This window comes from Peromyscus eremicus, chromosome 5 (assembly GCF_949786415.1).
Source record: "Peromyscus eremicus chromosome 5, PerEre_H2_v1, whole genome shotgun sequence".
Lineage (NCBI taxonomy): Eukaryota > Metazoa > Chordata > Mammalia > Rodentia > Cricetidae > Peromyscus > Peromyscus eremicus.
Window position 1 is genome coordinate 68,795,897 of NC_081420.1, and position 16,368 is coordinate 68,812,264.

At 40.2% G+C, this 16,368-nt stretch overlaps 1 protein-coding gene across 1 annotated transcript in view; it reads right to left on the bottom strand.

The window, feature by feature from the left end:
* Nebl (nebulette) overlaps positions 1-16,368 on the bottom strand; it is a 359,628-nt gene that overhangs the window by 156,428 nt on the left and 186,832 nt on the right. The window contains exon 4 of the mRNA XM_059263625.1: positions 2,000-2,107. Coding sequence (XP_059119608.1) covers positions 2,000-2,107 — 108 coding nt within the window. The remainder of the gene's footprint in view (positions 1-1,999; positions 2,108-16,368) is intronic.

Genomic DNA, 16,368 nt, shown 5'->3' on the forward strand with positions numbered 1-16,368 from the left:
GTCAGGTTTTTCACAGCAAGAGACCCTGCAGTAATATGGAAAACCCAGTGCAGAACGGAAAAATTCCATGAAGTTGTCGTCTTATAAATGAGTAATAAACTCACCAGACCTCAGAATATTTTGCAGCTTCCCTTCTTCAGAAGTAGGGCCTTAACAGAAATATTGTAAAATCTTTTCCCTACTATAATGCAACCATTGATAGGCCTCATCGAGGCTAAAAGGACAACCACTGTGATTACTGCAGCTGCTAACACCAAGAGAATGCAAAGGGGGAGTGGTTTTAAGACGTGCTTTTAATTAGATGCTTTTAAAGCTGGCCATTGTCCATCTCATAAGCCATATCTCATTGCTGTTTTGAATAGCCTGCAATGTACATGATAATTATAGATTAATACATACCTGCATTATAAAGGGTTTGGCATAGTTAAGAATGGATCTGCAAACGACCTCTGGCATTGAATATAAAGTATATTCCTGCTAATGATAAAGTTTGGTGAAATGATCAGTTATTTTCTAATTACTTATGAACATTGGCTTAATTTGAACATACATGAAAAGGCTTACCTTTCAATGAGCTGCAGTCCTCATGCTGGCTGTCATGGGGATGTCTCAAGTAGAGTTGTTTAGTTCTTTGAGAAATACATTTCTATGCTAGTTGAACATTTGAGATAGAACTGTAGTGGGTATAACATTTTAAAACTCTGAGCAGAACTAGCCATGAAATACACCCCTAGTTTGTATTTTTTTTAAACAAGAATGGGTTTTGATTTGAGCAAAGAATGAATGGGAAAAATGACAGTAATTATCTTTATCATTCATTATTGGCACTCCAAAGAGTCATAAGAAAAACCAAGGGATGGATATAATAAGGTCTTAGAAGTCAACTCCTTCTCTTTAAATGAAAAAATCAATTCTAATATAAAATGTCCACATAAAGACCAAACAGGATAAACCTTAGAGAATGTGATAAAAAGAAAGACCTCTTCCCAGCCTTGAAATAACATTTTAAACATCAAATATTTATGTTCTTGAAGTTTTGACAAATAACATTTTCAAAAATTACGTGCTAAATTCTAGCTGCAAATAGTATGTATATGTATATATACCTATATGAACATGTATCTCATGATCATGGCCCAGTATCAGCAAATTTAAATCCATCTGCTAACTATATGTATTTCCTAGAAATTACAGCTATATTACTTATAACATCTACATACACAAAGTATGTATATACACTACTTGTAATACCTGTACAAGTGACAGCCGCAATCTCATGAAATAGTAGTATGAGGTTTGCATGTTTGCTCACAACTATATCATACCCAGCTATTGATTTCTGGTCTGATATCTAACATTAAACTACTCCTTTGCAGAAAAATACATTTTGACACATTTCATATAATACCTTGGGAGAAATACAACCATAAATATGAATTACAAAAGTTAAGAATGAACCGTTTATTTAACTTTAGTAAGTACTAAATTCACATTCTAACGTGCCTTGGTCTTCTGCCAGTCCCAATTTTTGTTATCCTGGTAAATATATTACTCAAAAGATGTGGCTTCCAAGTAGAAAGTAACTACATATACATATACATATGTTTATTTCTAAAATTAAATGTAACTTATGATTTACAGATATGTAAAGTACACACATAATTAGAAAATATCAGATTTCTTTTTAATATACTCAAAGTATATACTAACTTTATATGGTTATCTACAGGAAAAAAACTGTTAGAATTTTTAATAATAAACATTTAATTTTGACCAAATTTGAAGGCTTGCAGATATTCAAAATACATGAAGATACTGAATTTTAACTGCTAGGCTGTGAAGAAATCCGAGGGCAAGGATTTAATAGGTGAAGTTGGCATATTTTACAAGTAGACTAAATACCACTCAGCAACAGATATGCTTCACACTTACTTATCTCACATTCACATTCAGAGACACATACCAGAGTCACCCTATCATCAAGAAAAGGGGCACCTACATTACTGATTTGCTCCTGGGTCCTCTTCAGCCTCTGCAACTCCGGAGTGTCTGTGACGATGCTGAAGCCTCTCCCTTTACTTTCTTCAAAATCTCTTTTGTACTTGACCTGACAAGAAAGAGGGAAATTCATATGTACACGTACACACACACACACACAGAGAGAGAGAGAGAGAGAGAGAGAGAGAGAGAGAGAGAGAGAGAGAGAGAGAGAGAGAGGTAAACAGGAATCACAGCTCCCACTCAGGATAAGCAGGGACCCCAGAAGCTGCTGGAATTGGAAGCAATGTCGCCATGCACAGCCCACCTCTCAGAAAGAATTACCTGAGAGGCATGGGGGTGGGGAGGGAACTAAGCAGGCAGTTTGCGGTCCGGAAGCTTTCCCTGTGACCTGTCTGGTCTTCAGGAGGCTACCTAACCATTCTGTGCCTTTCAGGTTTCATCTGTTAAATGATGATAACAACAGAAGTTATTTAACTGAATGTAGGGAAAAGATCAAATGACCCAGTAAATGTGTGTGACTAACTGGTACATATAAGTATTTCACAATGGTTACTATTATCACCATCAATGCTGCCTTTTAAATGGCCACTACTGAAGAAGAAAAAAGTAGAAAAGGGAAATTAAATATTATAGTTAATATTATAAATATAGTACAAGGCCCATCTTGTCAGAGAAAAAGCAATACTTGGAGCCTGGGCTGCCCTGAGTAGGAGGGACACAAATCAACAGCCAGCCCTGCCTGTACAAAATTCCCTTCTATGTCATACAGCAAAGCATATGGATACGATTACACTGTACACTGACAGATGTCGAGTAGATAAATACTTATGCAAATATTTATAAAGAAGGCCACACTTCAGAATTAGAAAGCTCCTCACACTGACCCTTGGTATGCTGTGTGCAGAGCTATGAAAATGCTTGTGTGTGTGTTGAGACACAATCCTGTAATCTCAGCATTCAGAAGGTAAGGTAGGAGAACCGAGTTCCAGATAAGCCCGACCTACACAGTGAAAGTCTGTCTTTTTTAAAAAAGGGTGTTAGCGGAGCAGACTGGGATGGAACCTTAGCAAGGTCAAAGCCTGGGTTCAATCCCAGCACTACCAGTAAGTTAAAAGAAACCGACTAATAGGGAGCTGGGGGCTGGAACAACCACAGATAAACTCTACAAAGTCTATCTCCTATTACTTGTCCAGTGACAGTTTGTACCACCAGCGAAACACTTGTTTTGTTAATGACTGCGTGTTCACATTAATATCTTTTTTTTAAGCCCAAATCAAGAACAATGGAACCACATGTCTGTTTTGCATTCAGAAGTAAAAGCCTCAAGTTAACAGTTAAATTATTATGGGTTTGTTGCAAATGTGGATCCTGAATAGGTTTGAAAGTTCTCTTAGTGGGACCATTCACTGAATGGCACCCATATTTATAAACTCAATCCTGCCAAGTATCCTTAGCCTTGAGGCTACTGGAAGATTTTCTTTGGCCAGATGAGCTTGAAAGAAAAAAAATTTAAAACTTTGATTAAAAACAAATGGAAAATTTTAGGAAATTCATCAGTTTCAGCTTAGGAATATCTAATTTTCTCTCCACACTTTCCTTAATATTCTCCATAAATTCCAAAAGTCCTAAGACCTTTACTTTAGTTATTGCCATAAATAAGTGATCCAATAAATGGTTATATTTTTATTGCCGAGAAAACGCTGAGTGAGCTTGGCCTTCTAACCTCACTCTCCCAGCATTCACCAAGGCATAGGGCACAAGTCTGAAGACACACAGGCCCAAAGCACACTCTCAGTGTATCAGCTTGCTAAGAGAGGCCAGTCCGCTTTGCTGGTAGTGAGCACAGTGAGAGACAGGGTAGTCAACTAATGGAGATATGAAAAGACCCCAAGGTAATGATAACAAGCATGGAGACCTTCCAGGGAGGCCAGTCTACAAGTCACACCCTTCCATCCTTCAGCCGCTTCAGAGAAAGCACCATAATTCATTCTTTCTGATGTGTGTCTTAAATACTGATCTCCAGAGAAAGAAATAAAAGAGAAAATACACTGAACACTGGCATCGTAAGTTTGGCACTGATTAGCATCCGGCAGTCCACCTCGCCACATTCACAAGACACCTACGCGCAGTTTGGTTTGGGTCTGCCTACTCAAGAGACTTGTTTGGAAAGTGTGCGATCTTCTCTGTAAATGCTCCTCGGTGTTTTAGAAGCTGTTTCTTCCTTTGTAATAGTGCGGTACACTCTCGACACCCACTCAAGCGCCGACCACCCAGTATTTGTTTACTATATCCAGGGAGCCACGGAGCCATTAGTCAACTGTCTTCTCCACACTCCCACCCACTTGCATCCTACCCCGCTACAAGGAACACCTGCAGTGGCTCATGGGAGTGGCCCGGCAAATGTTTCAGGAAGAGGAAAGGCAAGGAGGAACTGACAAGAGTTCAAACCTCGAGATCAGAGAGCCTTCTCACAAACAGGAAAGAAAAATGGCTTCTACACGGGCCCGCCATCCGCCAGAGGGACATGGGGAGGGATGAGAGCCAGAACACGCAGCTCAACACACAGATTTGGAAAATAACTGCTACCACAGTGTGCTTATGAATTAACTCACCTGACACATTGATTCAAGTATTTATTGAGCCTCCTATCAGCTGCCCGTCTCCTGGCCTTTCCCCAGCGAAGTAAGAAAAGAAAAAAGAAGAAACGCTTTTTTCTTCCCTTGTGCTCAGCATTGCGTATAAAATTTTGACATCAGGTCTTTTATCTACTCAACTGTTTCTCAAAAACAGTGTATCATGATGACTGCACACATAACAATGGCCTCCGAGGCATGGAATTCTCTGGACTGTCCCCCTTGAGATTTTACTTAGTCAGTCATTCGCTCAGTCAGGTATTGTTCCAGGTGTGGAAACAACACCTCAAAGAAAAATGAATACTCCCTACCCTCACTGAGTTTATATCACAATGCAGAGGTGTAGAAGGCACAATCTAAATCAAATGAAGGGGATGCCAGTGAAAAGTTCCAAAGGAAGTGATGCGAGACAGTGGCATGTGCAGTGTTGGAAATAGGGTATTGGGAGGAGACCCCAAACAGAAGTTGACTTTTCAGTAAGCCCTGCAGGGGCTGGGAGCAAAGGGAATTCCACACCCACCTCTGAGCAGAGCTTTCCAGATATTGGGACCTGGTGGTGTCAGGGCTCTACCTTTGGAATGCTGAGGAAGGCTACTTGGCTCTATGAACTTTATATGAACAGAAGTAAGGAGGAGATGAAAGGAAGAAGAGGGCGCAGAGTGGCCATGTGCATTCCCAAGGGATGCTGGCTTTTCTTCCTCTTGAGACAAGATCGTCAGGAGAGCTACGTCACAACTGACTTTCATTCCAATAGCTCTCTCTGGAGAGGGACAGGAGGGAAGCAAGGGCTCAGGCAGGGCTGGCAGTGTAGGAAACCCTTAACCAGTGCCCCTCCATCAGCAAGCACCTCTGAGGCCACAGGATGCAGCCAAGCTCTGGATCCAACCTCAGGACCTTGCCTTCCTGGAGAGCTATCAGGCAGCTGTGCAATCTCTTCAAGTGGGACAGGAAGGCAAGGAGATGAGAAGGAAAATCCAAGATGGCAGCCTGAGGTCAGAAAGAGTATGTGCAGAACCTGGTTGGGGAGAGAAGCTGGTCTTGCTTTCTCATAATCTTATCCATTCAACACTAAATAAAGACACCTTGGAAAAAATGGACTTTTTTCAGACAGTATCTTGCTATGTATCACAAGCTAGCCTTGTACTCACTCACGATCCTCATGTCTCAATCTCTCAAGTACTGAAACTATAGGCATCTCTCTCTCTCTCTCTCTCTCTCACACACACACACACACACACACACACACACTGCAATTTTAATGTCAAATGTAAGAAAGTCACACAATTGGCCATTTGGGTTTTTAGTATTTTTTTTTTTTGCAAAATAACTAAAAATGTAATTTCAAATATAGAATGTTATACAATATAGTTATATTATGTTTGTCCACGTATTGGCATTCTAAGTATTTATCTGTATGGATATATGGATATAGATGCATGCATACGTGTTCATGATCACATATGTGCATGTTTGTGTACATAGACTTGTAATGCACAAGTACATACATCTTATACCTAGAGATGAAATTAAAATCACATGTAGATGAATAAAGATTGATAAATGCAGATTCACTCATGAACCAAAGACACGTGATCTAGCCAATGAACCTCCACTTACAGAAAGTTAAGTCAGCCATTCTAAGTTCCTTCATCTAATGGAGATGTTTGGCTAACAGCAGAAACTTGAGGCATAAAAGTAGGGGGGAAACATCCAGAGCATGAAAGGATGTATATAAAGGGGATTCCAAACATGAGCTAATGAGGAGTATCAGACGTTCAAGGGGACCCATGGGGCATATCACAATGGGCCAGGGCAGAAGGAGAGGGGAGTTTAGCCTTAAAACAGCTTGTTGGAAACATGCTTAATAGAAGCCTAAAGCCTATGGGCATATTTACTACTGATTCATGTTCCTGTGCTTGTGATTTAATTTCTGATACAATGAGATCAGTGACCAATTCCACTGCCTTGCAAAACACAATAGATGCATCACATTCTGCTCACGGGAAGGTTGTGAGGAATATAGCATCATAAAACTACATGCAAAACTCTTCATTTGATCTGCAAAATGGTACTGCCTTGTGTGGCTCAATAGAATCCAAGATGCTAGAGAATGTGGGCCATATGCTTCCTTGGCTTGGTGCTGTGCACACATTAGAGACTTAATAACCACTTCAAGATTGGTTACTATTTGGTATTGGTCTTATGTTTTTAAAGCCTAAAATGCAAAACATTGGTTCACCTACAATAATACCCTGTGGGAATTAAGCACTACACAGGAAAATTTGATTAAAGGTGAAGTTAATTTTAACAAATACTAAGTCAAAGAATTGAGTTCAAAGGTAAATTTGCTTTTTACAAATTAATACCACAATTTGTAAATGCATGGTTAATTAAATAAAATGAAAGTTATAATTACCTCTTCAAAACATAATCAAAATTCATTAAAAGTAATTTCCATGAATTCTTGTCTTCAAATTAGCCTTCCATAGCAACATAAAGACACTTGGAGATGTTTCCAAATTTTTCAGGTTTCCGTGTAATAACACCCAACTCTATCAGATTCAGGGGTCTCTTTATCAAAAGTTAAGCCTATATTTTATTACAAAACAAGTAATCTAAATATATAACAACCTAAAAATACATAATGTTTTCATTAATTTCTGTATCAGCTCCTCCATAATGGTCAAGATACTTGACTATGTGTGATTAGTTAACGGAGAGACTCAGCCAAGGATAAATTGGTCTTGTGCTCCAGCTGCACCCCTGACTAGCTATGTGACCTCAAGCAGGATGTTTAACCTCTCTGAGACTTTGTTTCCTCAAGGACAAAACAAGTATAATTGTAGTAAAATACTGACAGCACCTTTGTGTGATAGTTAAATGAGATGGTGATAATGCCTAGCAGCCAGTAATGTCTACTATGTTCCAAGTTCTGCACTGGTCACTTTCCATATCGTGGGAATGCAGACTAGATAGGTACTTCAGCAGATAATGTGTATGAAGCACTGAGCATCCCATTCCCAGAGGCAAGTATTTACTCTATCCCAGTGATTAAACATCCAGGTGAAATATGCAGCCATTTGGTGAGCACCATGCCGTCAGTAGCTGAGAACTCTTGCCATCCTCTTTTCTTCAAAGTAGAAATAAATAAATGCAGGAGACACAAATTTAAATGTTTTTCACATAGAGTCTCAGGTAAAAACTGGCAGGTAGGCATTTTGGCCCATTGTATAGAAAAAGGAAGTTTGACGTCACAAAGCTAGCAAAGGGCAGAGATCCCACCATTCTGGCAACTTCATTGACATTACTTTGCAATTTATCTGAGAATTTTTTAAAACACTGAAGTGGGAAATGTTAAACTGAACACAGATAAGGTATAACAGTGTTCCGTGCACAGGCAGAGATGGGCATACACCACTACTGAGCGGTTCTTAGGGAAGGATGTCAGACAAGCGGCACAGCTTCAAGTTTAGCCCCTTCGTTACCTACGATAGATCCACAAAATGGTGTCACAAAATGACAAGGAGAACCACTCAGAGTCGAGAGTAACCCAGCCTACATGTCACCACAAACATCATTCTATTATATCACGGCTGATAGCAACAAAATCGTCAACATGTCCAATTAACGGTGAGCAGGTGTGGGGTACCAAAGCCCAAAGTGTGGTAACGGTGAAAATGTTGATTCAAAGCAAAAATAAATAAATAAACAAACAAACAAGCCACACTGACAAAGAAAACTGGTGCCTAAATACACAAATCCTTTTAACTATTTATCCTTTACACAGCCAGTCTCACCTTAAAGATCTACATGATTATGACTTTTGAATGCCAACAGCTTAACTCACACACAGCATAGAACATTACTAAAATCAATTGAACTAAGGTACTGTGTATAGTTAAATCAAGGACAAAAAATTACAACAAGAAACACTCTTAAGTACCTGTTTTCACTTATAAAGGCCTGGGAGATGAGCAGTTAGGAAATAGTTTATCAAGAAGTTAGAGACTTAGAACATAAGCCTCATTCCAACTATGATGAAGAAAGAAATCGCCATAAACTAGGAACCAAGCAAATGTACACAAATAGTTGAATTAACACAAAATAACATAAGAAACTATCAAATAGCCTATCCTTACTCTCCAAGTGCCCCAGCTCATGAAAGTGACAGACAGTTCTACTCTCTTACATATGCTAGCTCCTAACAGATTGCTAATGCCTTTAACATGGCTCCTCACAGCCCCCCTACACCTGCAGTGGCATGCTCCATCAGGCAAACACAAACTGCTCATCTATAGGAAAACATGCTTCCTCCATGTTTTCAAATATAAGGGGGAGGGGAATCCCTAAGAATGAAAGTCAAACCTAATGAGAAGTAAAACTATTTGAAAAGAATTGCTCTTCACATGAACAGTGTACATTAATGGTATTAGGAATGCTTCCATGTTGACCATTTTAACCTCACTGATGGAGCTCAGCAGCCATTTTTAATCAAAAAAAAACTTGACAATTTTCTTCAAGTTAAAATTTGTTTACAATACACATGTAGGAAAATCTGGCAGGTAATTTAAAAAATCTGTGTTAAACTAGAAATATAGCACTTGTTCTGTTCTTCCATGGGAAAGAAACTACTGAACATACTAGAAATAGCAGCCTCTTGGTTTGGTGGATAATAGTGAAGGCTTCATGTTGATTACAATGTCAGTGTTAAGAAGTGGTAGCATCAGGTCTTCCTGCTATGTAATAGTAGCTACCATTTACTAAGGGCTTGAAGGCAGCAGACATTGTGCCAGGTATTTCACAAACCATTCAAAAAATCACTCTGTAAAAGACTTATTTTACTATTTTTTATACATAAGAAATATATGAAAACCTATATGGGGCCCACCTAAAACCCACTCGTACCAGTCGCTACTCCATCCACCCAGGGATTCTTAGGAATCCTCACTTTCTTCATGGTCTATGTCCTTAACCATGGACTAACCCAAAGACCATCATTCAAACTAAGCTAGTTCAAGTCACCAAGATTGGGAGACCTGAAGATTGGATACAGAGCACAAATGGAGACTCCCACTCTGGCAACTAAAACTCTAAGATATAAAACTCTGGAACTATCCCTGGCTCTGCTTGCCACTGCCAAAACCCACAGGGCTAGATTCAGCTCCACAACCTGTCTTGATGGCCTCTGATTCCTCGTATTGCAGAAACCCTGGAAGACACACTGCTACTCTAGAGCTTTTGCCTTGCTAACTTCAAACTAGTGTTTTGTTTTCTTTTGTTTTGAGATGATAAGGATTGAATTCTGTATCACATGCAGTCAAAAATCTTAATAGAGAAAACTGAGGCTTACTGGCTAGTAATCCAAGGCTAGTACTGCCACCAAAGCTATAGCAGAACCACAGATTCCAACTGAGACCTGCTGTCCCTGAAGTCTTTGCTCTCCCACCCCATCATCTTCAAGATGCCAATTTGAAGATCATTTAGAAGTCAGAGTATCCTTTAAAGGAAAATGAAGTTATAATGAAAACATACTGATATTTCTTTCAAAAGACTTCTAACAAAATGACTTTAAGTGTTAGTTCTTTTTAAAGACTTTAAAATATTTTAAACAGTATAAACAAGATCTTAAGTAATCTTCCTATGAGTTGTAGTAACTAGTCAGTATTGATCCTTTAATGGCTTCTCACACTACTAGTTAGATGCCCAATAGGTATACATCAAATGAGTAGCTAAGATACCAACCTCAAAATGAAACTCTGAAATGTCTGCAGTCCTGCAAGTCTCTTAAGTTAATTCAGTAGCTCAACAGAGGGAAAAAAGGATACCAAAAAGCTCAAGCAAATTCCCCAAGGCTTGATAGTTAATTTTGAGAGACAATCTACTAAGCCAATCTGTAGATTGATTGCTAGCTTTTCTCACCTTCCTTCTTGTGAATGTTCAGGTCTCATGACTCAGTAAGTACAGGGTATTCTAGGGGCAATTAGAGTCTCTTCTTGTCTGCTGCTGCTGAGAGGCCCCATCAAGGTGGATGCATGGTGAGGGGCTAGGTAAGTACATGTCTATGTAAATATTCCAGAAGGATTTAGAGGTTTTCTTTTCCCTCTAGAATAAACATCTCAAGAAACAATGTTTTATTTTTTGTTTTGTTTTTTTGTTTTGTTTTGTTTTTTGCCTTATTGTATAGTCACAAAGAGAAAGAAGAAAATGAGACTCTTAAGAGTATTCTAAATGGGAAAGAGGGGTCAGTTGGAGGGTGTCATGGGTGCTTTTACTTCACTGAATAATCCTGATTTTGGAATGCCATTCTGCCTGGGCCCATGCACATCACACTCAGACATTTCCACGTAAGTGAGAATACAGCTTTTTGAGAAACAGGAATACGTTGGCATTGCCAACAAGCCAGGTGGTCCCACTGTTTGGAAACCATCTGGTCTGAGTTTTCTCTTTGTCAGCACCATCAATACATCAGTAGCAAGAGCTATTATGAGAATTGTGTGTGTTTCAGTCCTTTAAATAAACTCAAACAAAACTACCCTGAATGTAAATTTGTTATTTCTTTGAATCAGGCTTTCAGGCTAGAGTGAATATCAAGACAGAAGAGATATACCCTAAAACCTACCTTCATTACGTGACTTCACAAAACCATATTACATAATGCTAGAGGTACTTTCAGCCCAACTCCAGCAGCATCTGGAGGCTGTGTCAACCTCTAGTGGGGTCACTTCATCTAACCCACCACTTGCAAAATGGGGAATTTTCTCCTGCTACAGCTGCCAAAACAAATCAATATATTCAGCGGGCTCTGTTCTAGGGCTTAGATATCGAGAATGCTCAGACATGTTACTTAATCAATTAAGGGCAAAGGGGCTCTAGGAAAGTTAGGTCTAATTAATCAAAGGTGCTGTGGCTCCTTGTCCCGTGGACATGACAAACTAATAATTGGAACTCACCAAGTCACCACCTGGAAGTTCCCGCCCTGACTGCAAAGCAGGGCAGCAAGCATGTGCTACATACAGAACATCTGGCTTTTTCCTAACCCTAAAACAAGGGAGGCTGGCTTGCTAAAAATGCAGGCTCTCCACGGCACCCACGTGCAAACAGACACTGGCATTAATAAACCCCGTATCCTAAGTAAGACCTTAATCTCAGCTTCAGCCAAAGATAAAGTTCCCAGGCCCAGATGTTTTTATCAGAATACTCAAAGTCAGATCTCCCTAAATGCCAGCATCTCCCCTCCAAGGCAAGCCTCCATTTCAATGCCCTTTAGATAGAAGCCAGAAGTCACCATGTCACATCCACTTAAGAAGGGACAAATTAAAGAGGTTAAAGTAGTGACCTCAAGTTAAAAGAGAAAGAAAGTGAGGCCATAGAGATGGCACTTCCTTCTCCCAGCAGGTCATCCTCGTCCCCTTTCTTGGCACTGCCGTTTGACTTGTCAAAACTGCTTTTCTTCATCTGCACCTGACATCTAAATCATCTGACAGGCACATAACCTTATCAAATTTCTAGTTACAGTGCAAATAGAGGTAACAAACCATATCCACGGAAATGGGGAACGGCTACACAAAGAGCTGGGGCTGCAGCCCAGAGGATGGCCACTCCAGGCCTGCTGGCCTGAAAGCCCCCTGCAAAGGGAGGAGGTCTGGGCAAGATAAAAGTCTCATTCCACCAAATCCAATCACTGCTCCGATTCTCCTGCCTGAGATCAAATCAACCAAAAGGCTCCACATCAGGGTTGAAAAGCATTGTGAAATCAATGGTGTTTATCCGCTCCAACTAGCACTTAAGCTTAAAAGGCAAATGTAACTAAAGCATCAGAATGATGCCTTTGAAAGTCCTGGGCTCACTACAGAACGCAGCAACACATACAGCAATGTTACAAAATACCATTTCCTAGTGCAGTATTGGTATGCAAAGATCAACACAGCCTCAGATAGCTCCCTGCTAGTATTTGCACAGGACAGATAGGAAAAATAGTAGGTAATGGGTCACATAAAAAACATTATCATTTGATCAAAATTCATTATGGACATGAACGAAACTGTCACAATAGTAATCATTATCGTGTATAATTAATATATGCAAACAAAAACACTTTTTTCAAAAATTAATCATCTTAAAAACATGGGATGGAACATAAATAATCTTGCACGTGGTTGTATGTACAGGTAGAGGTCAGAGGTCCTCAGGGGCCATCCATGCTGGTTTTTGGAACAGGGTCTCTCACTGACCTGGAACTCATAGATTGGGTTAGGCTGTATGCCTCGCACACCCAGGGGATCTGCCTGTCTCTCTCCCTGGCACTGGGATTACAAGCATGCATTGCCCTGTTCACCTACCTTGTTAGGTAGATCCTTTCACTTGTACAGCAAACACTTTACCAGCTGACCATTCTCCCCAACCCAATAAACGCTTTTTATAAAAATCTATTGTTTGTTCTTTAGTTTAAATGCTCTGGCTCACAAAATTTATGAAAACACTACCCAAAAAATAGGGAAATAGATATTTTTAAATGTAATGAGCTAGGCAATCATCTAATTAAAGGGCAAACTCAAAATTAGATTTAACTTCATCTTCCAACCATAAACATCTCTCTCTCCTAGTTGAGGCTTTTTAAACCCAGTCCCAGAAAAGGCTCAGCCAGGCTGAAATATTCAAATCACAACACCAAGTCCTTTTAATTTTCTTAATGAAGACAGATCAGTAATAGCAAAGGTGTACTGTTTATTAGGATGAGGGCGCTGTGTCTGTGTGCTACTGTACTTGCCGTGATTCTTGGTAAAACTGACAAGGAGAGGTAATGAGACACTCGAGAATCACTAGAGTTTGGAAAGTCTTGGTGTTATGATTGGGTTATAAAATGCACCCCCAGAGACTCTTGTGTCTAAAAGCTTGGTGGACAGCTAGTAGCTTTATTTTGGGAGGTTAGGGACCCTTGGGAACATTGTGACACAGTTCATTGGGGGTGTATTATCCCTGACTTTTCCTGTTATGCTGTCCATCTCCTGGTTCAAGTGCGTGCAGACCCATCACCATGTGATCCTACTGCCAGAGATGGGGCCACTCTACCAACCTGCCGGTGCCACTACAGTTAACTGAAATAATCCTGGAACCTGTGAGCCCAAATGAACCTTGGCTTCTTGAAATTGCTTCTGCTCTGTATTTGTCACAGTGAGCCAAAAGGTAGTTAATACAGTGGGTACTTCAGAGAGCTAAGAAAGAGCTTGTGGAAGTGCAAACAGAGCAGCTCCCGGGGCGATACGGCAACCACTGCTCCGTGGGAAATTCAGCCACCTGTGTTAAACCTGGATTTTTAGCAAGGGAGCTTTGAATAAACAGTTTTTCTGATAAGACTCTGAGACCTGAATGGGCTGGTTTGAACTTAATTCTGATCTTAGAAAATATCAAATTGTTGACTGTTAGAGTAATTTAGATAAGCTTAGTTTGTGAGTCAAAGAGTATATTGCTTATACAGTAGTTATTGAAAAACACTGTCTTACTCTGCAAGTACCAGCTCAGATCCCCTGTGTCCTGAGCACCACTGGCCGGAAAAGACATGAAGTTCAAACACAGGCCTACTAAACCAAGGACACATCCTGAGAGAAGGATGTCTGCCCCAAGTGGTGAGAGATAGAGAGACAGGGAGAGAAGGAGAGAGACAGACAGACAGACAGAGACAGAGAGAGAGAGAGAGAGGGGAGGAAGAGAGGGAGGGAGAGAGAAAGAAAGAGAGACAGACAGACAGAAAAGAGAGAGGGGAAGGGAGAGAGGAAAGGAGGGAAGGAGAGAGGGAGGGAGGAAACAAAACAAAGTCATTCTGTTGTTGGTTTCAGAAATAAAAAAAAAAAGTCTAGTCTGAGTTACTTTCTTCCTAACTAGCTTTTCACAATAAACATGAAACTACTGCTTTTTAAGGAGGTGAGCATTCCTTGAGTACCCAGCCTCCATCACCTTTTGTTTGGGGAACATCTACTCTGTATTCCGTTCAAAATACTGCTCTCTCTAGAGAGAAATAATTTGAAACTAGTTAGAGCACCACATTTGCCTCTCAGTAACAGAAGAGCCTGTCAGGGCTGGGGGCACCCAGGCACTTCTCTTCCACGGGCCTGGCAACTAGAAAGATGTAGGCTGAAGGTGTAGTAGCCACGTTGCTACCACAAAGCAAACCAGACTGAAAAGAAGACACAGAGTTGGGAGATGGGACATATCCGAGCCCCTTTTGGCAGCCTTTCCCAAACACCAACTTCACTCCCAGACTCGGGCATCAGTGCCAACCACTCTGATGTTCGCTGACGGTGAGATACCCTGCACTAGCAACAAGCGGTCCTAAGTGATTCACTGTCTACACGTCATCAGCATACAAACATCTAAACGGCTTTGGAGTCTCCTAGACTGCTTTCTTCTCAGTATCATTGGCTCCATTTTCCAGGCCAAGACTTAACACAGCTGCTTGTGACCGAAGTCTACTTACCACACTAACGGACAGAGTATTTGCATAAGGCTTGAGAAGGCACTATGTAGTTACAGAACCCCAGAAATCGCCATCAAGTGCCTCTGAAACATTATTGTGTGTGATGCATGTCAGAGAACAATACAGTGGGATCCATTCTCTTCCTTCACTTTCACAGGGGTTCCAGGATCAAATTCAGAACATCAGGCCTGTGAAATAAACACCTCAGCATTAAGTCATCTAACAAACAACTTTTTTAACAAATCCTCACAGTGAAATCCTTTTCCTAAACAAAATAAAATGTTAAAAGCATGTTTGTGAGTAGAAATGCAATAACTACTGTTGATTGAAAGCATCACTTTTAACAAGGGGATCCTGACTTTTCTTTGCCAAACAGTTTAACCCAAGCAAGAATTCAGTTTTCTAGAATTTTCCAGGGTGTCACTATTCAAGCTGCTGATAATATGATAACCACATCAAAGCAAAATAAATTAAAAATACAGCCAAAATATTACGTAAGGCAGTTTCCAGAAGTGGGATCTTCTAACAAGAAAGCTAAAAACAAGATAACTACGAATTAGCAGTGTCTACTCATGATCCCCTCTTTCTGTTGAAGGATATTTTCTTCATTATGCTAAGTGCCAAAACATGGGGAAAGAAGCATCTTTTTAAAATATTGCCACCACTTAGCACATTGGCAAAGGTAACCAAAAATTCTTACAATTGGGCTTGGAGTGCAGTTGGGTGGTAGTGCTACTGTGGCGTGTTTAAGGTGCTATGTCTAATCCCTAACACTGAAGAAGAAGAAAAAAAAGAGGAAGGGAGGGAGTGAAGGGGGGTAGGGGAGGGAAGAGAGAAAAAAGAAGTTCTTATTATGCATTTCCTCAAAAACATCTGTGTTCATTATCTTTGGGTATTTTGTTCCTAGCCAACTTAGAGTTTTGTTTTTCAACTACAGTTTTCTTTTAAAATGCTCATTAAGGGGGCTTGAGAGATGGCTCAGTGGTTAAGAGAATTGGCTATTCTTCTAGAGGACTAGAGTTCAATTCCCAGCACCCACATGGCAGCTCACAAGTGTCTGTAACTTAAGTTCCAGTGGACCTGACTCCCTCACAGACACATACATGCAGGCCAAATACCAATGCACATGAAATAAAAATAAATTATTTTTTAAATGTCCATTAAAAACCCAGGTATGAAAAGTACAAGCCTGTATTCTCTGCTACTCAAGAGGCTGATGCAAGAGAATCGTTTGTGTTCAGGAGTTTGAGACAGGCCTTGGCA